The sequence below is a fragment of the Trichechus manatus genome, unplaced genomic scaffold, assembly GCF_000243295.1.
Source record: "Trichechus manatus latirostris isolate Lorelei unplaced genomic scaffold, TriManLat1.0 scaffold00096, whole genome shotgun sequence".
Classification (NCBI taxonomy): Eukaryota; Metazoa; Chordata; class Mammalia; order Sirenia; family Trichechidae; genus Trichechus; species Trichechus manatus.
The window spans coordinates 596613-624258 of NW_004444032.1; the positions used below are offsets into that span (position 1 = coordinate 596613).

Here is a 27646-nt window from a genome sequence, read left to right on the forward strand (position 1 = left end):
ACTGCCAGGTATAGGGAATAATTCAGCCTTTTATTTTAAGTCTCATGAAAGCTATAAGACCGGAGGGAATCGTCACACCATCAGCAAGCCCATAGCAACTGCCTTCACACCACTGGAAGGGGTGCTGCCAAATTTCTCAAGGACTTAGGAAGTGAACCAGACAAAATAAGGCAAGTCATCAAGCATGAACAGGACAGGTGTGAGTGGCTGGTGAGCACTTCTTTGACACATGTCATTTGGACAAGTAAGTCAGAGGATTATATAAAATGCAAATACAAAATGATAAAAATCTTAGCATCAAGAACTGCTGCATCAATAAGATTACTTTGAGAAAACATAAAAAAGTTAAAGAAATAAAATTCTTTACGACGCTGAGTTCTGGTAAAAATGACAAAGTTATTTAACAGAAAGAGTAGAAAGAACTGAAGTTATTCCATTTGGAAGAAAGAAAGAATTTATTCATGGAGTTATCTGTTACGTGCCAAGTTTTGCGCTCAGGCACTTCAGATGCCTTTGTTGGGAGTATATTCTGGAAAGAAAAGAAGGACAGCAAGCATAGTAAATTAGATAGAATGTTAACTAAAGAAACCAAACCCACTGCTATAGAGACAATTCTGACTCATGGTGACCCCAATGTGCTTCAGAGTAGAACAGCTCCACAGGTTTTTAAATGACTGTAATCTTACAAAAGTACATCGCCAGGCCTTTCTTCCTCTATGCCTCTGGGTGAATTTGAACCACCAATAATTGGTATTTTAGTAGGAATAGTATGCAGAAGCAATGGATTAGATATGCATAAACCAACATAAAACCAAAAAAAAAAAAAAAAAACAAACCCATTGCTATTGAATCGATTCTGACTCGTAGCGACCCTACAGGACAGAGTAGAACTGCCTCACAGGGTTTCCAAGGAGTGAGTAGTGAATTTGAGCTGCCAACCTTTTGGTTAGCAGCTGAGCTCTTAACTACTGTGCCACTAGGGCTCCTAAAGCAGCATAAATGGATCTTAAAGTTTTATATGAGTGGGAAATATGTAGATAATAACATTCTTTCCTAAAATTAAAAACTCTATGTACAAAAAAACTAATAAGACATATTTAACAGGACTTTATGCAAACTATATGTATATGTATTAAGACGGTTGACAAGGCAAGGATGAGAGTAGGGTATGTGGTTTAAAGAAAATAAGAATAAATAAATAAATAAAACAAAAAAGGGATGTTTTATTATCCATATAATAATTTGCTATGACTTGGGGGAAGAAATAAGGGGGGGGGATAAAATAATGTGTTTATTTTTAAGCATTGCATCCCTTAGAATGTAAATCTCTGAAGGAAGAGTTGTTGGGGTTAATTTGCTTGGTACTATCCCTCACTGATTCATTCAACAAAACCGATCTGTCTGTATCTATACCTATCTCCTACTAGGTACCAGGAACTTTGCTAAGTTTTTTAATGAATGTAAAATGTTTCTGATGATTATAAACCAAACCAAAACCAAATCCACTACAGTCAAGTCAATTTTGACTCATAGTGACCCTATAGGACAGGGTAGAACTGTCCCATAGGGTTTCCAAGGCTATAAATTTTACGGAGGCTGACTGTCACATCTTTCTCTCATGGAGTGACTAGTGGGTCCGAACCACCGACCCTTTGTTAGCAGCCAGTGCTTTAACCATTGCACTACCGGGGCTCTGATGACTATAAAGTGTGAAGTATATAGCCTCCCAAAGCCTGATTTTATTTTATTTTATTTTTTACCATCAAAGCTTATCCTGGTTATTATTAACTTTATTGCTAGCATGCAGAACAATCAAATTTATGCTAGCACATGCAGATTGTTTTAATTACATAACCCCATTCCATCATTCCAGAAAATGCTATTAAAGGAAGGATAAACTGCAGCCATGAATAGCAGAAAGTGATAGTAGAAAGATCCTACATGCAAGAAATTGGATCCACATTAAGTTACTATTTAGTATGTTTGTCAACATTTTACTTCCCTTTATGTTCATTTGTGTGTATATTTCTCACCAAAATGACTGGCATAAGGAATGTGCTTAGAAAGTCATATCTACGTCCAAAAAACAAACTCCACATTCTTTTTCTTTGTTGTTGTTGATGGACTGGATCTGGTTCTAATAGGGAGTGGAATTTGCAAACATGACCCTGGGGCAAGACGGAAAGCAAAAGTCAACATATTTCCCAAGGTATTAAAACTATCACAAGGAAGTTCTAGTATTTCCTTAAACACACACAATGCAAAATGAATCAAGATATGATGTCATGCTTTAGTGAAGTATTTATTTTCATTACAATCTGCACAGTTCTTCAAGGTTAAAATGACACTGGTCTGACCAGAAAATATGGGATTTGAGTTGCATAAATCATTCTCTACTGTTTTGAAAACAAACCATGAATTTTCATGAATTTGAGACATAACTCTAGGAACCTGATGGTATCAAAATTCAAAGATAAACGACGGTGTTTCTTTTTCAAAAGCTTCATTGGGAGAAAGTTAACTTTTGTGGTTATGTTGAAAAAAAAAATAATGCAAAGACCAGTACAGCCTATCCTTTTTTCTTTTAGAAGTTGCGGAGGCCTTTTTTCAGCAGTGTGATTCCCTGACATCCCCCTACTCTGCCATTCTACTAAATTTCCTCTCACATCTTCTGTACAGCCCCCTCCCACATACACAGGACAGAAGTGGAGCGAGTGGAGAAGAAAATGATGAGAGTAATGCCGAGGGAAGACAGCAGTGTGTTTAACATCACAAGATCAGAGGGAGCCCAGAAGCAGAACCTAGAAAAATCCTTTCACAGCATGCAATATAGAACAAAAATCCCCAGAAAACTCAAATACTGCCATTATCATGTTTCAAAACAAGAAAGCTAAGAAAGGTGACAAAAGGACCCAAGAAAGGATAGCACATACTTTTAGCCACCTGTGTGTCAGGTGGAAAGTTTTCATCAGAACCCTTTAATTCTTTCCTTTGATGTATAAGCCCAATCAAGACAATAATTTGTCCTTGAACCAAAATGAATCCTCTCTGATAGACTATCATTCTGGGTGATAAACAAAGCTTTTGAAGACATAAACTAGCTCCGTAGGTGGCCTTCATTCACTCCAAGAAAGCTTTTGATTAAAATAAAAATGTATGTAGGAGCAAAGTCGAATGAAGGCCTACAAAAAGTTTTATTCCATTTGGGAGAAATAAACATGAAAATTAGACTTCTTCAGTACCTTTATGAGGGTGGACAAATTGACCAAACCAGATAGTAAGAAAAAAGGAAAAAGAACAACCTCCCTTCAGCTGTCTTAAGATTTCTACTTTGAGGAGAATAGCCATCAAGGGTTGAGTTAAAATAATAACCGAAATAATCCTTTCTACAGTGTTGCCCAACTTGCTCTTCAACAAATGTGAACAACTGTTCAATGGGCTTAGCTAAGAAAGCTGCAACTAAAGTTAAAGGCGGCTTGTGACTTCTGATCTAATGGTAATCTATTTTGAGGCAGCCTTCCCAGATAAAGAGATGACTCCTGGTGCAAACAAAGTGAAAGCCATCCAAAAGCAGGTGAGAAATGGAAGAACAATGGGAAACAAAGGGAAGAAACTGAGGCTGGATTTCGGCATTAAAAGAGCTAGTTCTACGGATAAGAATCTTTCCTGGCTCAGAGTGAAGGAATGCTATGATAAAAATGGAATCTCTTGCTGTTCTGTAAAAATGGAAATACAGAAAGACTAGTGATTGTGTAACTCACAGGAAAAGCAATTTAGTGATTGTAAGTTTAATCACTTACCTATCAGAGTATTCTCTCAGGTGTTAGGCATAACAAACAAAACTTTCTGAAGACAGCTCTCGTAAGGTGATTTTCTAGGCGCAGTCACTAGAAGTACAATCATTTTTTTCAGGCTTCTAAACAGGTAAGAAAAGATTCAGAATTGAGGGTACTGTTAGTAAACTGAAGGAGTCTTGGTGACGCAGTGGTTAAGCATTCAACTGCTAACCAAAAGTTTCAGAAAGGTTAGAATCCACCAGCATCTCTGTGGGAGAAAGTTGTGGCAGTCTGCTTCCCTAAAGATTACAGCCTTGGAAACCCTATGGGGCAGTTCTACTCTGCCCTATAGGGTCGCCATGAGTCAGAACTGACTGGATGGCAATGGGAATGTGTTAGTAAATGCACCATTTAATTTTTCAAAAGGTACCAGAATACTTAAAGATGGCAGAGAATGGTGGTAAATGCATTCATTTCAGGTTCTCCAAAAGTATGTATTTTTATACACTCATGAACTGGGGCAGAGAGAGGTTGAATTTGGTTAAATTTGGTTAATTACTCTGTTTTCTAGGAGAAATAAAAGAAATGAACACTGTACGTCAACTGACATTTTTAAAACTATAGCTCAGGAGTACTGTTGACCAACTTGATGGTTTGTAGAGTGTCAAAGAAGAAAATCTTGTACTCTGTTAAGAATGAAAGCAAAGGAGTTTATTGAGGAATAATACAACTCAAGCTGGGCAGCGCTAAGTAAAAATACAAAGTACTCCACTGTTCAAGTGGAGAGAGGGGTCTGTATATATAGAGAACAAAGGAAGGGTGGGGGTTAGTGATTAATTATAGATAAGATCAACTTCAGCTTGAAGTCCTTTGAAATGTAAAGGTCAGCCACTTGGCTAGGAGACAATGAGTTACCACCTAGTTGAGTGGCTCTGGCTGGTTTGGTTATACATGACCGCAGTTCTGAACACGTTTTTCCTGGGAACAGATTGTTTACATCTTGACACATTCTTCCCATGAACCAGTTGTGTACATCCTGACCTTTTGCTTCCTGGGAGTGCACACTGGCCCTGTCATTCTTAAGTCTGACATGTGTGCCTCCAGTTTGAAACTTTTCTGTTTGCAAGAGTGAAGATGTTGCAATCTGGTTTCATTGCAGAGAAGACATAAAATAGGAAGTTTTATTTTTTCATCTTAAGTCACCTTTCAAGATTTTAATTGTCAAAAATTATGAGAAGGTTGAAATGCTAACATGTAAATAAAATAGAATTTTAAAAATTAATATAAAATCTTCCCTTTCATTTATCATCTGCACTGAAATAAAAATGAACATAATAAACAACACAACAAACTGAACTCAAATTGGTCTACAATTTAAATTATTGGACCAATCTCTCAAATCATGTGCAATCAAATGTTAACAATTCTTGATTTGTCTTAATAATAGAGGGCTGTTAAGGAAAGAATGACTTAAATAAAATCCATTACCTAAACTTATTTAAACCAATGTTTTTTCATTTTTCTCTTATCAAAAGTTCTTATTTTAAAATCACAAGTGCTAATAATCAAAGACACCTATAAATACACTAACAACTGGAGCTCTGCTTTTTAACAGTAAGCTATAATATACTTCATTGTTGGAAAAGTGCTAAATGCTTGGAGGAAGCATCAAAATCATCTATAATTACTAATGTCCATAAGGAAACCATGTATCAATGCATTTAAACAAAACTGTTTTATTCAAATAATTTTAAAAGTTCAGGATGAATGATTTTTGGTTCTGCACAGTAAAGAATATCAGTATAAGTGAACTATCAGTTTAAAATAATTTTCAAAATACCTGACCTTTAAACATTTTTATCATTTTCCCCTGACATAAAAAGTAGAAATTTGAGTAACATAGATTAGAAAAAATAATATAAAATCATTAAAAGTGTCCTATTCTCACTACAGACAACCACTGTTAAGTATTAGTATATTTTCACTAGGGAAAGAGAAAGACAGACAAAGAGAATATTTTACAAAATTGAGAATTGACTCTAAGAATAGTAAGTATTGTTATATAAAGGATATTAATATCTTGTCTCTAATATTTGTTGTAACAATTTTCCAATTAGTCATTTTGCCAAATAATTATTTTTTTGTTTTTGAGACTTAGACATTTTTAATTTTTTATATTCACATTTTTATTTTTTATATTCATATCAGTTGCTCTTTTTATTTTTTATTAGTATTTTTTTTACTTCAACAAAGAGAAGTTTATTCTCTCACAGTCCAGTAGGCTACAAGTCCAAATTCAAGGCATCAGCTCCAAGGGAACGTTTTCTTTGTCTGCTGTGGAGGAAGGTCCATGTCATCAATCTTCCCTTAGTCTGGGAGCTTCTCTACACAGGAACCTCAGGTCCAAAAGACGCGCTCTGCTCCCGTCACTGCTTTCTTGGTGGTATGAGGTTCCCGTGCATCTCTGCTCACTTCTCTCTTTTATATTTCAGAAGAGATTGGCTTAAGACACTATCCAATCTTGTAGACCTCATCAGTATAACTGCTGCTAATCCATCTTATTACATCATAGTGATAGAGTTTACAACACATAAGGAAATCACATTAGATTACAAAATGGTACACAATCATATAATACTGTGAATCATGACCAAGCCAAATTGATACATATTTTTGGGGGACACAATTCAATCCATGACACTGCCCAGCCTTGCACAGTGCCGAGCACAGGTGAGGCAGTCAGCAAAAGAATCACAGAGTGGGGCCGCTGACTTGGCATGTGGCAAATCGGTTCCACAATCCTGTGGCAGCTGTTGAAAATCTCTTTCTCAAAACTGTCCCGTTCAGCTCTCACACTGGCCACCTGAATTCGCTGTTTTTTAAAATGAATTTTTTCCATTGCTTAGAAAACCTAAAAATAACCAAATACTTATATAGAAGGAAGTGCCCTGCTCATAACTGTGCTTTGGAGCAGTGATTCTCAGATGTTTGGGCTAGTATCCCTTTACATGCTTGAGAATTCCCAAGAACTTTTGTTCATGTGGAGCCCTGGTGCTGCACTGGTTAAGAGCTCAGCTACTAACCAAAAGGGTTGGCAGTTTGAATCCACCAGTCGCTCCTTGAAACCCCATGAGGCAGTTCTACTTTTCCTATAGGGTTGCTAGAAGTCGGAAACTGCTCCACGACAATTGGTTTTGTTTTTGGCTTTTTGGTTCATGGAGTTGTATCTCTTGATACTCTCCGTGTTCGAAATTAAAATAAAAAAAATTTAAAGTCTATATTTATTAATTCATTTTAAAATAACAAATAATAAACCTATTGTATCTTAACACAAATAGCATATTTTATGAAAAATAAAATAATTTCCAAACAAAAATTACTTTAAATTTCATTGTTTTACATTTTTGCAACTCTCTTTCATGTCTGGCTGAAAAGAAAAGGGCTAGATTCTAATATCTACTTCTGCGTTCAGTCTGTTGCAATATAGTGTTTTGGCTGAAATATAGGAATAAAAATGCAGCCACACAGATATGTAGATAGAAAAGGAAAGAGTATTATAGTAGCCTTTTCCAATTATTTTGTATATTTTTCTTTGATGTGCCATGAAAACTATACAAGTAGTAGTTTCTTAAAGATTAGTTGCAATATGGAATCTGAAACCATATCAATAGGCCTTGTATGTTATTACATTAAAATCTATTCACCTATCTTGGACTTCGAATTGTCTTTTACCAATATATGATTTTTTTTTAAAATAATTCACTCTTCTTTTGGAAAGCTTGATTCCCTGATTTGAACAGAGTTTCCAAATGTTGATACATTCCATTATAAACTATCTTATAAATCACATTCATTACTATCACCACTAATTTCACCAGAAAAAAAAGAAAAACATGTTTTAAGCATTGGACACAAGTTTTCAAATATTCCAATTTTCACTTGAAAGCTCAAATTTTATTATTGGCAATAAATACCGACAGTTGTTTTCCTTGAAGTGACAGTCTTACTTCCTCCATGTTTAAGACAATGTCTGCCAAACAGTCTGAATAACCACAGTTTGTCTATTGGTAATTCTGTCAAGTAAAAATGGTATACCGTGAAAAAAGTGGCTTATTCCACTCACAACTCAAGCACTCACACGAGTGTTTTTCCTCAAGACAATCATTCTATTGAAGCATGTCCCAAAAGTGTTCTTCCAATTTTGTCAAAGAAAATATTCCAGAACACTGTTCCTGAGGGTTAAGATTTAACAAAATTAATAATTTTTACTGTTTCATCAAAGATAGTCTTCAATGAAAATGGCACTTTCTTTTAATACTGGTATGTAGTGAAGAAGACAATGGCTTCAAGAACCGTTTGGTGCTACTGCCTTGCTTTGTATTAAGGAGCCAACAGTTTTACTCATCATTGCTTTTGCACCGTCAGTGCAAATATCAACATGGTGAGAAAAGCAAATAATGTCTTATTATGAAAATCGTTTGACCTTGTGGATCCACTGAAAGGCTCTCAGTCTTGACAACTGCTGCTTTAGAGAATCTCTCTGACAGCATTCCTGGGGAATGCATGTTATTTCTCCAGTCCTATTTCTCATTGTTAATGTAATGTTGTTGTTGGCTAGTTGCCACCGTCTTGATTCCGACTTATGGTGATCCCATGAGTGCAGAGTAGAACTGCTTTGTAGGGTTTTCAAGGCTGTGACCTTTTGGAAGCAGATCACCAGGCCTGCCTTCCACAGCACCTCTGCGTGGGTTTAAATCGCCAATCTTTTGGCTAGTAGTCAAGTACTCAAGCATTAAGGGACTCCTTGTTAATGTAAGTTTGTCTTTTTTAATTTACAACAGTGATTCAAGTGATTTTTTTTTTTTAAATCAAATTGGCAAACATCTTTCCTTCTCCCCCACCGAATCACCATCACTAAATTTCTGGTCTTGAGCCTGTGGAACATGAGTCATGATGGCTGTTTCTGTGGAGGGTCATTCTAGACAGTCTCCTCCACACAACAGTACTCCTTCCTTATTTACAGCATCAACCTCTCAGTTCTTCTTCCTGCATCTAATCTATTCTCAAGATAGGAATCAAAATGATCCTTTTAACACTTAAGTCATACTTTCCAAGAATAGAGTATGTAAAGGAGAGAAGTAGTAACTTTACAGTGGAGAAATCTGGCTTAATATCACCAGTGACATCACGTGGACATCACATACCCCCTGATCTACGGTGACATAACGGGCATGTCACCTCTGTGGTATCCATTCCAAAAACCTAGAACTCCAATCTAATCATGAGCAAAACATCAGGCAAACCCAGTTTGGGGATATTATACAGGATAATCAGGCTAGTACTTCTCAAGACTATGAAGATCATGAAAAGCAAAGCAAGACTGAGAAACAGCCGCAGACCCGAGGAGACTGTGGTAACGTGATAACTCAAGGCCCTGTAGTACCCTGAATTGGATCACCGAACACAAATGCAACATTAATGCAGAATCTGGTGAAATATAAATAAAGTCTGGAGTGCGGTTAATAGTAATGCACGCATGTTGGTTTTTTAGTTTTGCAAGCATACCATGGTAGCATAAAATGTTAACAATAGGGAATCTGGGTGAGAGGTATACAGGAATTCTTTGTGGTATCTTTGCAATTTTTTTTTTTTTATAAATCTAAAATTGTACCAAAATAAAAAGTTCATTGAAAAAAAAAAAAAAAAAAACTTAAGGCAGATCCTGGTACTCTTCAACTCAAAACTCTCCATCTGCTTTCCATCTCTCTCGAAGTTAAAGCCAAAGGGTTTTAAAAGTCCTACATAATCTGGCTGCCGAGGAACATTCTAATGTCTTTTCCTCGTAGTCTTTGCCTAGCTCGCTTTGCTCCAGCCTGAGTAGACACCATGCTGCTATTCTAACAATTAAGCATGTGCGTGTCTCAGGGACTTTGCACTTGCTTTTATTCCCTCACTTCCTTCAGGTCTCTGTTTTTATTTCACATTATTAAAGAAGTCTCTTCTAACCACCCTATACAAAATAATAACCATCCACGCCTCTCTGCCACTCCTTATTCTACTTACGCTGCTTTGTTTTTCACCATCTGACGTAACATCACCAGCGGACAGATATTTTCTAGTACATTTGTTTATCGTCTCTTCCTCCTGGAACGTAACCTTCTAGAAAGTAGGGACTTTGTTTTGTTCAATGTTGTTCCTCAGCATTGTGAACAGTACACAGCAGGCTCTCAATAAATATCTTCTGAAGGAGTCAGCAATGACGTGTTCATGCATCCACTTCAAGACAAAATGTAAGTAATAAATATTTATGTTTTGCCATAAAACTGCCAACCATCAGTTCTTGGGAAGATCTGTAACTTATTCTGACTTACGTCTTTGATTCATTTTTTTGTATGTGTTAAAAAATCTTTTGATGATTTTTAACTAGCAAGTTTTTAAAAATATTTATTTTCTTAGCAAAACCAAACAATTGAAAAAAATCCTATTTGTTCTCAAAATTTTCTGAAAATTTTACTGGTCTAATAAATTAAAAAGTTTGATTTTTAATTTTTATATGCTACACATTTCCAGACATATTCAGGAAAATAGACTGCATTTTAAAAAATTTAAAAAAATAGACTGCATTTTAATAATCACCATGATTAAGTATTGTTAGTGTGAAATAGCCACGAGTTTTATCTTATAATATCTTATAAGTCTGATAGGTTCTCTCAAGAATGTCAAGTAGGCAGTCTTTCAATAGATCTTATTTTCTGAAGGGCATGATTTTTATGTGTGTAGAACATAAAATCAGGCTGGGAAGAGACTTAGGTGATTTGTATATGATAAAGATTTAGTTAAATGATGTATTTTTTATGTTTATCTCTTTTTTCCCTTTCTAAATATGTAGGTCTGCCATTTTTAGATGTATATATTTCTTATTTTAATTCACATTACTGGATAAGTGACAATCTAGGTGAAAAGTACACAATACTAGAAAAGAAAGTCCTTCAAGGTCTGATTGCATTGTCCTTCACTAATTGTGCCTAACAATTTATTCAAACTTTGAAACCTTTGAAAAATTATATTTTACACCATTTATAAATAACAGTAGAAAATTAAAGGCTGTAATATTACATTTTGAGTTACCATATTTCTTTAAAGAAAAATGATTTTCTTTATATTAATTTTCTAGAATTCTAAATGATGAAAAGCTTTTACTGGATTCTGAGCTGCATTCAAATGTTATTTCTTATTTTTTATTTATTATTTGGATGGTTATGATTGACCTAAAAAAATGATGCTTAATATTTAATATTGAAAGAACTAATACACTTCAAAATTGAGCATACTAACTCCCCATACCCCTGCTTACAGTGGTGCCACTTCTTAGAAATTTCGTCTGAATTCTGGGTAATCGTGACTTTGAGGCTCTGACAGACCATCACATCATTAGGGTATGAAAGAAAGTTCTAAGATTGGAAATACAATCAATAGTTTCTTTAAAAGCTATACGTTTGCTATTAAAATCAAAGTTAAGAACTCCCTTGATGTAAATCCAGCTCAAAACTAATTCTAAACTTTCAGTATCAGTTTATAATCTTGTGAAAGAACTACTTCATATGCAGTTCCATAATACTATTTAAATTAGCTTTTATTATGTTATATTCACTTTCAGTCAAGGTAGCATTTAGATTCATCCTCTGAGATCCTCTTCTGCTCCACACACATAGCAAGGTAGAGAATAAAATATGAAAAAAATAAAACAAAACATGTGCGTACAGCTGAGCTCAAAATAACTGAATGTGTCTGTGGAAGAGAGAAGAACAGACATGCTAAATGATGAGCAGATCTGAGGCTGTGGCTGGCTGGGCTTCAGATCCGGAAGCAGATAAAGATGACAGGAAGTTCACCTATTGTGTTGTAATGAAGATTCCACACAATAAGGGGAACCTGAGCCATCCTCTGTTCTTAAAACAAAGGTCTGGGATATTGTTTCCTTCTCCGCACTGTCCTTTGAAAGGAGGATGAACATAACTGCTTCTGATTACTAGGAGCTATGATTCATATGCTGAGACACGACTTGAGAAGCCGGAGGGAGGTGGTCCAGATTTGAAGCCAAAGCCAGATATTGGCTCAGTGATTCAGTCTGAGATATCCCCAATCAGGAGCCATTAGGCATCAACCTAAGACCTGATTCTGAAAAGGGGGCTTAGGAAGCCAGATGAAAAAAATCCCTAGACAATAGACAGAGAGACTTGGGATTGAGAGAAAAAAATAAAAATAAAAATTCATTCATGATAAAGATGCAGAATAAGTATTCAAAAGGCAAGAAAACCAACAAAAACATAACCAACAAAATAAAAATTCAGAATATGAATTCAGAGCAAATAAGAGGAAAATAATTGAACAAGTTGAAATGACTTTAACAGTTTGGATCATTCAATAAATGATTCTGGGAAAATGGTTAACTATCTATAAAAGAAGAATTTGTTCTATCTGAACCATTAATGACCATTAATAGAGGAATGATTAAATCAATAATAAACGTACTATGAAATAGTCAGTTGTTCATTGGGGGGCAATCCTCCATGGCTCTCTCACATTTCTGCAAGTCTTTCAAGAATATTTGTATAATGAACAGCCATGGAAGATATAGACAGTAACTCCCTCTGGAGCACAGGGAAGATTTATTTACTCTCCAGTGTAATAAACATAATGTCCCCTTCCACGGCAAAGATCAAGCAGGTTTGCTTACTGCCAATTACAAAAGATTTGAGTTCCGTAAGCTTGGGTAACGCAACCTACTGCATATGCAGGCTTTGCCTGTCCCTCTTAGTGTCTCCCTGCGGGAAATGGGGCTCAGGAAACTGGTGCGAATGCTGATACTTTGGTTACTGCTATTACTCTGAATACTAATGCCCTTTGTCTCTAACCCGGCAGTCCTGTATCTTCTGCCAACATCCATGAAACTGTGGCAGTCTGACTTTTAACTTGCACATGGAGTAAAATCTCAGACCCTTCACAGCCGTTAACATTGTTAAAAGATGGAGGTAAGTATCTATGAAATGGGAAGATCTCTAAGACATATTGTTATGGAAAAAAGTTTCAAAATTATGCATGTATATATGACTACACACGTTTATATATACACTATATACATATTCATATATATACACATGATATATCCACTTTTGAACACCAAAAATACACAAATAAGTATGCAAATATTTAAAGAAAGTTCTGGAAGCATATACAACAAATAATCAAAAGTGCTTACTTATCTATTGGAAGGTAAGTGTGACTGGGTATTTGGATTGTAGGTGGATGGGGCAATGAATAGAGAATGAGGAGAAAAGAGTTAAAGCAGCTGGCTCGTGATCTATTCAGTCTTTTTGAGGGTGAGAAGGACCCCAGTTAAAAGAAAACAAGGAAAAGTGATATGATCTAGTCTCCTTGTCAGTTGGACCTCCTTGTATAGAGACTAATAATATTTGCTAGGAGAAAGAGACTTTATCTACAGAATTCCCTTAGCAGGATATCCCTGACTAAAGGATTACTTAGAGTGAATAAATCCACAATCTACGGATTTATGATTCCTTGGAGATTGTCATACAGATTATAGAACTCTCTAGGGTATAAAATGGAGATGTTTCATAACTTAAATGCCCCTGACTGTGTAAAGTAACCCTGCAAAACCTCATCTGGAGGCCTCATATATTATTCTGGGCCAGAAATACCATTTCCAATGCAGAAAGGAAGGACCAGGAGAGCCACGTGGACGTGAAACAGACCACTCTCTGCTTCTTCTGTGCCTCCGGATTATGTGTATCCTTGAAGTGATTGGTAAGGCTTGATACTTGGTTAGATATCTTATTTGTGTGATCTGCTTTGACAATTCAGTATTTTACTATTAACCTACTGCTCACCTGACCTTCTCCACCCCATCATTGTATTTCGATTGTTCTTGATAAAGTCATCAAATATTTAATAAGCTCTTTTCCATGTCCTCTTATATCACATACTTGTTTAATTAAAACTATCATTTGCCTCTTTTTTGGTTTCTATCACACTGTTTCTTCCTAGTATTTTTGCTACCTTTCTGACAACTCTTCTCATTTAATGAGCATCCACTTTATCCCAGTTACTTAGCACACGTTTCTTATTTAATGCTCACAACACCCCTGTGATCTAAGTGTTATCATCTCTATTTGGTGCATTTTACAGAGGAAGAATTGAGGCTCAGAGAGTGCAATGATCAGCTCAACATCAATTAAATTCGAGCCTGCCTGATTCCAAAGGTTGAGCACTTAACACTTCTTTCCTTGCCTTCTCCTTTCTGTCCTTTAAATGTTATTTTTTCAAATTTTCTTTTTTTACCCTTCTACTATTCTTGCTCCAAATTGGTATTTCTGAAACTTTTCTGGATCAAGAACCACTTTGAGAAGTTTGATGAATGCTATGGACTTACTTCCCAGAAAAAGTGCATATAGATATAGATACAAACATATTTCCTAGTCTTCCTATGGGTTTACTCTGAAATCTGATCACATTGAGAGGTGCTGCACATTGGTCTACATGCTTACTCTATTGATCTCATCAAGCCTTGTAGCTTCAACTAGCACCTCTTTGTAGTTGCCTCTTATAACAAACACATGCGGTGCCCTGACTCACATCATCTAAGTGCCATCTCTGTTTTCCATTGTGAATGGGGTGAACCGTTCCATTTGGGCGCCTACTTATCTCATGCTCACCAAATCTGGCCTCAAGTGCCTCTTTGCTAGCTTTTTGCCTCAGGGTGTCTAGCTCAGCCCACTTTGGGAACTAGGTTGGCAAGAGCAGGCGCAGCTTGGAAATGTGGGATGTTAACACTCTCAGGGACAAAATCAACCAATGAGGACAGACGCTTATGGGTTAATGCTCCTACCTCCTGTCTTTCAGGTGCATATTTCTGGGAAGCATTCTATGCTCTTCTCAGAGCTATGGGCAGAACTGAGCCCCACTGCCCATAGTGACAACCTCACTAACACTCTTAAATTGAACTTTTCTTCCTTACCTTGACTCATCTCCCTCTACCTGCTCCCTTAACCCTGCTCTCTGGATCACCTCCCAAATAAACTAAATATAAGTTTGAGGTCAGGCCCTGCTTGCAAGGAAACTCTACTCAAGCTAAAATAACTCTCAAATTTACTTTTCTAGCCCTGATGTGTTTTCTGAGCTCGCGTCTCGCATGTGAAACTGCCTAAATATTTTCACTTCCATGTCATATGAAGTGCTGATACTTAGCACATTCCCCTCATCCAATGTTCCTTATCTAGGCTAGTGATGTCACCATAAGGCAGTTCTTCAAGATAAAAATCTCTGTATCATCCTTGACTCTTTCCTCCTTCTCATTCTCATAGTCTATTAATAAGTCCTATTTGTTTGATCATCAATGTATCTCTTGAATAGCTCCTCTTTGCTTGAATTCTACTGCCATAGCCTTGGTAGCCTTGGGTATTGGACAGTCCTTTATCTTTCTATAGAAATTTCTCCCCCCTTTTCAAAATATGTTCACTCTACTTGTCTCAATGATATTTCTATACACAAATGTGAAATCATTAGTTCCTGCTTTAAATTATTGCACATAGAATAAAATTCTAACTACTTGGTATGAAAAAAAAAAAAAAAACCTCCACAATTTGGCCATGTCTCATATTTCAGTGTCATCTTTCACCCTGTCCCTCCCATATAAATTGTTGTTCAGTTGCATTGAACATACTATGGTCTTAGAACATGCCATGCTCCTCACAGCTCCATGTATTTCCAGAGGCTTTTCCTTCTGCCTCAACTGTCGTTCCCCGCCCCCTTCTTTATCTGCTTGGGAAAGTTGAAATAATCCTTCAATAATTGGCTCAGTTGACATTTCCATCATATTTCTTGTTCCTCCCAAGCTTTAGTGTTCTGTAATCCCATACAACATTCACATCTATCTAAGTCTTTTCATAATATAGCTTAATGATTTGTTACTTCTTTATTTCCCTCAGTCTACTCTGTGCTCCATAAACACCAAAGTCTAATCTGATTTTTCTGACTTCCCAGTGCCTACAAGTAAGTAGCTACTTAACAAATGTGTGCTAAATTTAATTGAATGGTACTGAGAATGTCCAGAGGGAAGTAAATGTTGAAGAAAAGCACAGGGAAAAGAGAGGATGCACCAATGAGACAAGATCCATAAACAGGCAACTAGGAGAAGAAGAGAAGGGGGATGGATGAAAATGGGGCTGAAATATAAAAGGAAACTCAGAAGACATAAGAAGAAGGAAATCCACAAGACAGAATGGGAAAGAAGAAAGATACGGATAATACAGATAAGATAGATGTTCAAGTTCAGGGATGTTAACGTAGTTTAAAAATATCCCACAGGTCATTGGTGCTGAAATTCCTAAGTACTGTTGATGTTAGGTGCCATTGACTCAATTTTCCACTCATAGTGACACCATGTGACAGAGTAGAGCTGTCCCATAGGGTTTCTAGGCTGTAATTTTTACAAGAGCAGATCACCAAAGTCTTTTTACCAAGTAGACACTGGGTAGGTTCGAACCATCAACCTTTCTGTTAGCAGCTGAGCGCTTAACTATTGCACAATGAGGGCTCCTCAATACTATTGCTATTTAATGAAACTGTTGTATTCCCAGGATTAATTTAGTTTAACATTTCTAATTATTCTGTAAAAATGATTGCACGCCTAAAGACAACATGTACACAAAGTGATCTCAATGATATTTAAATGCTATTCTATTTTGAAAATGTCTTATAAACTATAATTTCCCTTTTGAGAATCTTGGTGTTTCAGCCTTATATCTTAGCAACCATGTCAAGCATCAGTGAGTGAGTCTCTCATATTTTACCTTATCTAAAAGCCAGAGATGAGCCCCATGAGCAGTGGTATTAGGCTGCCAAAAGTCTCTGAAGCTTTCACAAATAAAAATCTTGACATGCTCCATCATAAAAGTAACTTCAGAAGAAATAGATTTGATTTATACTGTTAATTCCCCTCGCCAGACTATAGTAGACAAGTCAAAAGATTGGAAACCTTTTTTGAGTTTAATATAGAAGATCTGTTGGAGACATCCCAGACCTGTTATGAAGTCCCCACTTTCTGAATTCATATGAGAGAAGATTTCCCAAAGTTCTAATAAAAAGAGTGTTTTCCCAAGGGTTCAGTGTTCCTCTTTTGCTGTCCTGCAATGATATGATAGTCTGTTGTGCCACGTTTGATGTTCTATGAATACTATTTTTGATACACTGCCAATGATCCCTATTAATATTTTCTTAGTACAGTATAATTTTATTTATCTGTTCTCTCTCTATCCATATCTTGTGTTTATCTAGGCTTTTTTTTTCCTGCCATTGTTTCTCCTTTTGGAAGAGGACAACTAGAATACTCATGCCTATATCACAGTCAGACTTCGCTAGAGAAGGGTCACCAAACTTTTTCATATCAGTTATTCTGGTAGTTTTTACCAAAAAAAATGGCCTTCAAATGGTGACCCCCATGATTCTTATAAAATATGTGAATATAGGTGTCTTAGTTATCTAATGCTCCTGTAACAGAAATACCACAAGCAGATGGCCTTAACAAACAGAAATTTATTCTCTCACTGTTTAGCAGGCTAGAAGTCCAAATTCAGGTGCCATCTCCAGGGAAAGGCTTTCTTTCTCTGTCAGCCTGGGGTAGGTCATTGTCATAGATCTCCCCCTGGTCTAGGAGATTCTCAGTACAGGGACCCTGGGTCAAAAGGATGCACTCTGCCTCTGGCTCTTCTTGCTTGGTTGGTATGAGCTCCCTCTCCTCTCTGCTTGATTCTCTCTTTTATATCTCAGAAGAGATTGACTCAAGATACAAAATAATCCTGTAGATTGTGTTCTGCCTTATTAACATAACTGCCTCTAATCCTGCCTCATTAACATCAGAGAGGTCAGGATTTAAAACACATAGATAATCACATCAGATCACAAAATGGTGGACCATCACACAGTACTGGGAATCATGGCCTAGCCAAGTTGACACACATTTTTGGGGGACCCAATTCAATCCATAACAATAAGTGATTATATTAAACAAGGATAGATAGATAGATAGATATAGACAGATAGATGATAGATAGATAGATGATAGATAGACAGAAAATTTCTTTTTCTCTTTGCATCAGTATACCATAAAGAAGTTTCTTGCATCCTGGGATATTTTTATACTTAGCTTACCTGAATAATATAGAAATCTATATTTCTAGCTGAGTTGGAAGCAACCAGGAGGTACAAAAGGCAAACTGGAAAATGATATGAAACACAATTTCTAGGTTAAGTGACTACTACTGACATGTTGCAAATATAAACTTAGAAAGCAATCATACGATTTTTATTATTCCGTCTTGATGAAGTTCAGTATAGTTTATTAATATTTATTCCATCAGAATTTTTTTTATATGCATACCAGTTTCTCCCATTACTTTGTAAGAGTTCCTAGACCATAAACTATCCCTGAGAATTGATTCCACACTACCTCAAATATGACTTTTCTTAAGCCAAGTCCTTTAAAAATACAACATTTCATATATTTCTCAGACTACATGTCAAATCAGTATCATGCAGACGATACTTTTACTACTTTCTTCAAGCATGGGGTTGAGAGGAAAAAATTTAATGTATCTGTGCTACATCTACATTAATGCAATGGTGCAATATTGAAACTGCTTTTATCTGCCACATTTCTCAAATGAAAATGGCAGCTAAATTTTATGGTAGTTAAATTGTGAACCTTGCACAAAATCTCACCAATGTGGATGTGGCCCTTTGGTATTGTTAAGGCAGCAGTCTTTATTCCGCATCTTAAACATTAAAAGTTGCCATGGATATAAGAATCCTATCATGTGATCATGTCTGTACCGTAAAATCTTTGTCCAAAGTGCGCAGCAAATTCTTGATAGAATTCACAGGTCTTTTGAGAAAGCAGAGTAAAATTTCGCCTAGCATTTCCAAGACAGGCTCCCTAAGACCCTGGAAAAGAACATGTCGACAGTGCTTAAGCAAGGTTGGAGCAATATGCCTGCTGCTTGCTACTCCTGCTGTCTGCCTTATAATAAACTTTTACTTTACACACAAGGAAAATACAAATTCCACTCTTGGAATAAACAAATGTTACAATTAGGCATCTTGAAACAAATATGGCCTACATTGGGACTTTGCCGGTTCAGTGGTAGAATTCTGGCCTTCTGTGCGGGAGCCCTGTGTTCGATTCTCAGCCAATGCACCTCATTTACAGCCACCATGTGTCTGTCAGTGGTGGTTTGCATGTTGCTATGACACTGAACAGGTTTCAGCAGAGCTTCTAGACTAAGACAAACTAGGAAAAAAGGTCTGGAAACCTACTTCCCAAAACCAGCCAATGAAAATCATTTGGATCACAGCAGTCCTATCCGCAGCCTATCATGGGGATGGCACAGGACCAGGCAGCTTTTTGTTCTTTTGTGCATGGACTTGCCATAAGTTGGGGCTGACTCAATGGCAGATAGCAACATAAGCAACAAATGGCCCATACTAGCTGAGTTCAGTTAAATATTTTAGAGGAGGTTACCATTAGCATGGAAAAGGGCTGCAAATAAAACAACTTCCCAAACATGTTTTTAAATGACTTCAGAAGGGAGTATGTTTGAAATATCCTTCTACTTTTACATAAATAGAGTGTGCTAGAATCTTTGCTGTGATGCTGATAAACTCCTTGTCTCACCCACAGTCAACAGTATCTTTTCTGTAGCCGTCCTGATTAAATGAGTAACATTCACTATTGGCAAATCCCCCGCGGAGTAACTGGAGCTCACAAGTTCCTAGCCACAATACCAGTAACGACATGATTCTGAAGGGATTTAAAACTGTACGTCAACAAATTTATTTCTGTTTTTCAACATATATTCAAAGCAATACTTTGGCATTGTAATGTGATTCTTGACAAGGCTAAGGTAAATTCATCATGCTAACTGAAATGTTTCTGGCAGATGTCTACTCTGTAACAATCAAATTGTGTGTACTGTAATATATGACAACCATAGTGCTACATCTAGTTGTAAAACTTATAAGTACAATACTTTATAAATGCAAACTCTGGATACAATTATGCAATGTATTATCCAACCATATATATTTTTTTCCATTGAGGAAAACTTTTTGAAGACAATCTGCCAACTTAAAAATAATGGGAATTTTTAAATATAGAACGAATATAACTTTTTCATCACAAAGATATCCAGCCATTTTGATCTTTTCCAAATTGTATACTTGCTGAAATTTAGGAAAGCAAAAAAGTGAAATATTTTTCTTATTAAAAATCAGCTTTGCTCCCCATGCATTTAGTCATTTGTCCGATGTGGCTGTTCCTCTTTAAAGAAGAAATAAGTAAAACGCCAACACTAAACATTGAAATATTTTAAAAATAGGTTTTGAGATAGTCTATGCCTAATTATCTGTACCATTTATATGTTGTTGTTAGGTGCCATCGGGTCAATTCTGATTCATAGCAACCCCACGTATGACAGAATAAAACACTGTCTGGTCCCGCGCCATCCTCACAATCCTTGCTATGTTTGAACCCATTTTTGCAGCCACTATGTCAGTCCATCTCGTTGTGGGGGGTCTTCCTTTTTTTTTTTTCTGACCCTCTACCAACTTTGATGCCCTTTTCCAGGGACTAGTCCCGCCTGATAATATGTCCAAACTACTTAAGATGAAGTCTCGCCATCCTTGCTTCTAAGAAGCACTCTGGCTGTACTTCTTCCAAGACTTCAGTACAATTCATTATAGTCTAGATTTCAGAACCTAAAATATGCTGTTTTTTTTTTTTTTTAAAGAAAATGTAATCCAAATAAATAGCAACTTTTTTTTACTTCATAATATATGGGAAGACTCAGCACATAACTGCTTTTATTCTACAATATGCTCACTCAAAACAAAAACGCTCGTGGAATCAGGATACAAAACTTAAGAATCTGGCAAATTTCAGTCTCCTTATCATGGTTGGGATTGTCAGTGTTTTGTCCCCCAGACTTTCAACACTTTACTAAATATCTGCATGAAGATGAGTACATAAAAATTCTCAGTTCGTATTTTATGATCCAGTTGGCAAATGGAAATTGATCCGTGCCTGGAGAGCTGCAATGTGATTCCATTCAAGAGGGAGCTCCTGCCACTGGGGACAAAAAGTACTCAAGTGGCTTCTCTTTGACATGATGCCCACCCTTCTCCCTTATAATTCTTAGTAAACACCTGTATTTTAAAGACCTCCTTGAAATTTCATTGGTGTTTGCAATGAGAAGTTAAATTTTTAGTTTTTAATTTGTAATTCCTTGATTCCTTGATTCCTTTATCGTACAGAATAAAATAGTAGATTTGGATTATTTTTATGAGAACTCCTGAAGCAATGTGTGATGCACAGTACTTCACACAAAGTAGCAACCTCTTAGTGCCAGTAAACACCCTCCCAGACTAACACAAAAATTAGAACGTGCCTGTTATGGATTGAATTGTGTTCCCCCAAAATGTGTGTCAGTTTGGCAAGGCCATGATTTCCAGTATTGTGTGGTTGTCCAGCATTTTGTGATCTGATGTGATTATCCTATATGTTGTAAATCCTAACCTCTATGATGTTAATGAGGTAGATTTAAAGGCAGTTATGTCAATGAGGCAGAACACAGTCTACAGGATTAGGTTGTATCTTGAGCCAGTCTCTTATGAGATATAAAAGAGAGAAGTGAGCAGAGAGGAAAGTGATCTCATTACCACCAAGCAAGAAGAGCCAGGAGTGGAGTGCATCCTTTAGACTCGGGGTCCATGCACTGAAAAGCTCTGAGACCATGGGAAGATTGATGACAAGGACCTTCCCCCAGAGCCAACAGAGAGAGAAAGCCTTCCCCTGGAGCTGGCACCCTGAATTCAGACTTCTAGCCTCCTAAACTATGAAAGAATACATTTCTGTTTGTTAAAGCTATCCACTTGTGCTATTTCTGTCATAGCAGCACTAAATAATTAAGACACTGCCCAATTGAAAATTTGAATCAGGTTGTGCAAAAAGGCAAAGGCTGGCATGAATACAACTTTGGAAGATTTACTCACTAATTTTAGAGCTGTTTGCTGGAGGCTGTAAAAGAGATTTGCATTATACCTCTACCTAAGATTGTTTGACTAGAACTCAACATACTTTTGTAGCCAATTAAAGACTACTTCATTAACCAACCAGTAACCAGTAACTGACTAGTGATCTATCAACTTAGTTGGATAGACGGTCAAATGGTCAAACAAGTGTGTGTTTAAGTTGTTGTTGTTGGGTGCTGCTGACTCAGCTGACTCATAGTGACTCCATGTGACAGAGTACAATTGCCCCATAGGGTTTTCTAGGCTGTTATCTTCACAGGAAGCAAATTGTCACATCTTTTTCTCACAAAGCTGCTGTGTGGTTTCAAACTGCCAACCTTTTTTGGTTAGCAGCCAAGCGAGCCTTAACTGTTGCGCCACCAGGGCTCCTTTGTGTGTTTATACCAAAAACCAAACCAAACGCATTGCCATCAAGTTGATTCCGACTCAGCAACCCTATAGGGCAGAATACAACTGCCCCATAGAGTTTCCAAGGCTATAATCATTACAGAAGCAGACCGCCACATCTTTCTCCTGCATGGCGGCTGGTGGGTTTGAATCACCGACCTTTCAGTTAGCAGCAGAGTGCTTAAACCACTGCACCACCAGGGCTTCTTTGTGTGTATATACCCAAACCAAAACACCAAACCCATTGCTATCGAATTGATTCCGACTCACAGTGACCCTATACGACAGAGTAGAACTGCCCCATAGGGTTTCCTAGGAGCAGCTGGTGGATTCAAACTGCCAACTTTTTGCTTAGCAGCCGAGCTCTTAAACCACTGTACCACCAGGGCTCCTTCTGTGTATATACCCAGTGCAAATAAAGTTTCTTTCAGTTATTATTCTCAGTAATTGTCACCCAGTGTACCTTTTAGTATTACAAATCAGATTTGCACACTATTTATTATATAAATATATAATACATTATATATATAGACCTCTTTAAAGTGTTGAAAAGCAAAGATGTCATCTTGAAGACTAAGGTGCGCCTGACCCAAGCCATAGTGTTTTCAATCATCCCATATGCATGCGAAAACTGGGCAATGAATAAGAAAGACTGAAGAATTGATGCCTTTGAATTGTGGTGTTGGTGAAGAATATTGAATATATCATGGACTGCCAAAAGAAGGAACAAATCTGTCTTGGAAGAAGTACATCCAGAGTACTCCTTAGAAGCGAGGACGGCGAGACTTAGGCTCACATACTTTAGACATGTTATCAGGAGGGATCAGTCCCTAGAGAAAGACTCGTGCTTGGGTATGGGTAGAGGGTCAGTGAAAAAGAGGAAGACCCTAAACAAAATGGATTGTCACAGTGGCTGCAACAATGGGCTCAAGCATAACAACAATTGTGAGGATGGCACAGAACCGGGCAGTGTTTTGTTCTGTAGTACATAGGGTCGCTGTGAGTTGGAAGTGACTCAGCAGCACCTAACAATAACATACATATGGAGCCCTGGTGGTGCAGTGGTTAAGAGCTTGGCTGCTAACCAAAAGGTTGGCAGTTCAAATCTACCAGCTTCTCCTCGGAAACCCTATGGGGCAGTTCTACTCTGTAACACATAGGTTGCTGTGAGTCGGAATTGACTTGCTTACATACAATATTAGGGTACCAGAGGACTAGGGGAGCCCTGGTGGCGCATGGTTAAGAGCTCTGCTGCTAACCAAAAGGTTGGCAGTTCTAATTCACCAGCTGCTCCTTAGAAACCCTATGGGGCAGTTCTACTCTGTCCTATAGGGTTGCTATGAGTTGGAATTGACTCTATGGCAATGGGTATGGGTAGAGGATGAGTTGGAACTGATTTGACAGCAATGCCCATGGGTAGAGGACTGGGAGACTTTACTTTAGCATTTATCTCATTGGTTCACTCACCTGGGCACCATATATACTACCATTCCCTCCATGTGAACCATAATAGAAATTATGATGACGGTTCCTAATATTGGTGTAACTGCTTACATTCATGATGTTTATGGTCTGAAACACGAATGTATTTTAATACTCCTATGGATTTGATTTTTATTTACACTCATAAAATTGGTTTTGTATGCAACCACTGGCCACATTTAACAGGTCCATTCATCTGGGATATTCTTTCAATCAGTTCCAGAAAGGTATTTAATTCAGCTTCCCCTACCCCATTTGTCCTTACAGCCAATGCCTTATTTCAGGCCCTTACTGTCTTTGTGTAAATGAATGCAAAATCTTTTAACTGCCCACTCAAGTCCATTCTTTTTTAAATTTTTTTTATTGTACTTTAGATGAAGTTTACAGAGCAAACAAGTTTCTCATTAAACAATTAATACACATATTGTTTTGTGACATTGGTTGCCAACGACATGTCAACAGTTTCCACTTCTTAACCTTGGGTTCCCCATTACCAGCTTTCCTGTCTCCTCCTGCCTTCTTGTCTTTGCAGCTGGGCTGGTGTGCCCATTTAGTCTCGCTCGTTTTGTTTTATGGGCCTGTCTAATCTTGGCTGAAGGGCGAACCTCAGGAGTGACTTCCTTACTAAGCTATATCAAGTCCATTCTTAATCCCTCTGGTCTATCATCCATATTGCTATCCAAATATAAATTTGATCAAAGTATAAATTTGATCTTACCACTTTCTTGATTAAAATCTTTTGAAGGTTTCACATTGCCTGCAGAGCAATTGGCTTCACAGGACAAAGTTCAAGAGCCTTAGGCAAGGCATTTAAGGTGCAGCCCTAACTAGGCTCTTTCTCTTCCCACCACTCCCTACTCTCCAGCCTTCCCAAGGCTACAGCAACCTCAGAATGCAGCGTGCACCCATTTTGTTCCTTTGGCATATAATGCTATCCCTTCTCTTCTGCACCCAATGAATATTTAGTCCTTCTCCAACCCCATTTGGAATGTTTCCCCTTCTGTGAACTCTTCCTGACCCTGCTAAGGAGCCTTAGTCAATCTAACCTCTCTGTTCTACTAGCAATTTTACCTGTTTCTATTCTAACTCTTTAATTATATCAAATGAATGTACATTGTCTCTCTCTTAACTGAGAACTCATTGAAGAACACTTTGCTATCCCTACTCCTAGTACAGGGTATGGCACAAACAAGTGACCAATAAATGCACCCTGACTAACTGGGTAAATATTCAAGGGATCAATTAACATGTTGCAAGTTTGCTAAGGTAGGGTTGAACTGGATGTCTAAGGCTTAATTCTGGACCCACCTCAGGTTGGAACTGGCTCTAAGGGCATACAGAGTTCATGTCAAGTTTTTTATTACCATTGGTGACATTTGTATTGAGTCACCAAATAGGATATTTCTGAGGTGATTAATTCCCAGGCAGGACCCTGGTGGCGCAGTGGTTAAGAACTCTGCTGCTAGCCCAAAAGTCAGCAGTTCAAATCCACCAGCCACTCCTTGGAAACCTTATAGGGCAGTTCTGCTCTGTCCTATAGGGTCGTTATGAGTTGGAATCGAATTGACGGCAATGAGTTTAATTCCCAGGCTAGGATTTCTACTGTAGCTCAGCTTATGTTGATGATGATGCTGAGTCACTTCAGATCCTAGGAGCAGGTGAAAACATTGTCACCCCTAGGGACTCTAAAGTTTTGTTTGGTAAACTTTGGGTCACTCATGTTAATGATACTTTCCTTATTTCCTTCCTCCCCTTTCAGATTGGAGCCCTGGTGGTACAGTGGTTAACATTTTGGCTGCTAACCAAAGGGTCGGCAGTTTGAATCCACCAGCCGTTCCTTGGAAACCCTGTGGGGTGTTTCTACTCTGTCCTATAGGGTCACTATGAGTCAGAATTGACTCGACCAGCCATGGGTTTTGGTTTTCCTCTCAGCTTGTTATAGTGTCAAATGTTAGTATGGGGGCTGTGTGATCATTGGACTGATCGTTAAGTCAATTTCTAAAGTGTCTACTGTAGCTCTTACAATACTAGATTGGACTAACTGTCCATGTTAGAGAGACACAAACATCCAAGGGACCTCCAGGATTTATGTTATTTTGATAAATCTTAGATTGGATTTGGACAACGTGCATTTGCACACACACACTCATTCTCTCTCACTATCTCATTAGTCAGAGTACCGTCAGGAAACAGATGGCTCACTTAAAGGGCTTAATTAAAGAGAGCTTAAAAAAAAAGAACAGTTTACAGAGGAACAGTCAGTTATAAGGGAACCAACAAGGGAGGGTGTTGAAGTGCCTGGACTGGCACCAGCGGGGAGCCGTTACTATCCTAAGCCTGAAAGAGCTAAGGGGAGGGATTTGTGAGAGAGGGGCCACTGCACAGAAGCCCCTTATGTGTCAAAATCACTGCCTCGAAGGAAGGGGCCGGGGATCAGGTGGAAATTAATACTTGGACCTCTATCTCCTCTCACCTTCTGGCTTCCTACCAGTGCTTACTATTGGCCAAAGCTGACTGGAAACCAGACAGAGTCAGAGAACAGATCTGGAGGGGCAACTGGAGAGTGACCCGCACGCTACTTTATGAAGAACATCTAACTCGTGACTCTATCTAGAAGAAAGGGCATCATTGATAAATAGACACAGGACTAGAGAAATATCGGGGGTTGATTGACTTTTGGGTCAACACACATAATCACAGAGTAACACAAACAGATGTGATTTGCAGTCTCTCTTAGAGCCCAAGCTAGGGTACCCACTTGAGGTAAGAAGAATGGGAGACAAGAGACAAGGTAAGCAAGACTTCAGATTCCCACGCACCCACCCCAGCTTCAACCAGAGCAGTTGTGATTGAATTCTATTTATTATATTAACTTATACATAAGATTTCATAATAAAAAATACAGATCTAATGACAAGGTCCAGGAATAGAAATCAGGATTCTTAGGCCTACCAGTAACTGTGTTACTTGAGGAAATGAACTTAAGCAATCTGTCCCAATTTTTCGTCTGCAAAATGGAGGTAAAAGTGTACATCCTAGGTGAATTGTAGAGTCGTGAAGATCAAATGAGAAAATGGGTATGGTTTCATTTTAAAAAGTTAAACAAACGCTACAAATGCCAGGCCCTATCGCTTTTAGATACAATCTTATAAAGCTGGTCCCTGGGAGTATGCTTGCCAATCGTCACATCCTCTTTTTTTGGCTATCTTTCCTCTACACACGGAACACTTCACTCAACTCCAACTTAAACATCACATACAAAGGAAAGATAAGCAGTAAGAAAATCAAAATAAGTTGGCAATACCAATGCATGTTAAAAAGAAAGAACTAGAATCACGTGAACTCCGTTTTCTTGGAGTATAACTCCCCTTTCCATAGGTCCTATTAACTTCAAAGGGAGCTCTGTGCATGTAAATGATTATATTTATCGGATGCGCCAACTCCTTATCCTCCGGGCGCAATTAGAAATATCATAGAAAAAAATGTGTCAGAGACTTGGATCCACATTTGATATTCTATGGGAAAATTCCCATAGTTACAGATGTTAAAAATTCTGTCCAGTGGTCCAGTAACAAATTTTTTCCTCTTCTATCATCCTTGGACTTCTCTTTTTCTCTGATTTAAGAATATTCTTTTTAAATTCAAGGAAAACTATTCTCTGTAACTCCTGATACACTAGTAATAAAATCCTGGCTAGTTGTACAAGTTGGTGCAGTAATAAAAATTTAGACTGCGTAGCCCATCTCTTTCAAGGAACTGTTAGCGCTTCCCTGAGATGATCTCATTAATACCTACAGCAACCCTGTTCCTACTTCAAGTTCACTCTGGGAGCTGCTGGT

At 37.7% G+C, this 27646-nt stretch overlaps 1 protein-coding gene across 1 annotated transcript in view; it reads right to left on the reverse strand.

The window, feature by feature from the left end:
• Positions 1-3893: 3893 nt before the first annotated feature.
• Positions 3894-27646, reverse strand: part of MDFIC (MyoD family inhibitor domain containing) — a 132969-nt gene continuing 109216 nt past the window's right edge. Inside the window, exon 4 of the mRNA XM_023737019.1 lies at positions 3894-3916. Within this exon, the coding sequence (XP_023592787.1) occupies positions 3909-3916 (8 nt within the window). The 3' untranslated portion in view covers positions 3894-3908. The remainder of the gene's footprint in view (positions 3917-27646) is intronic.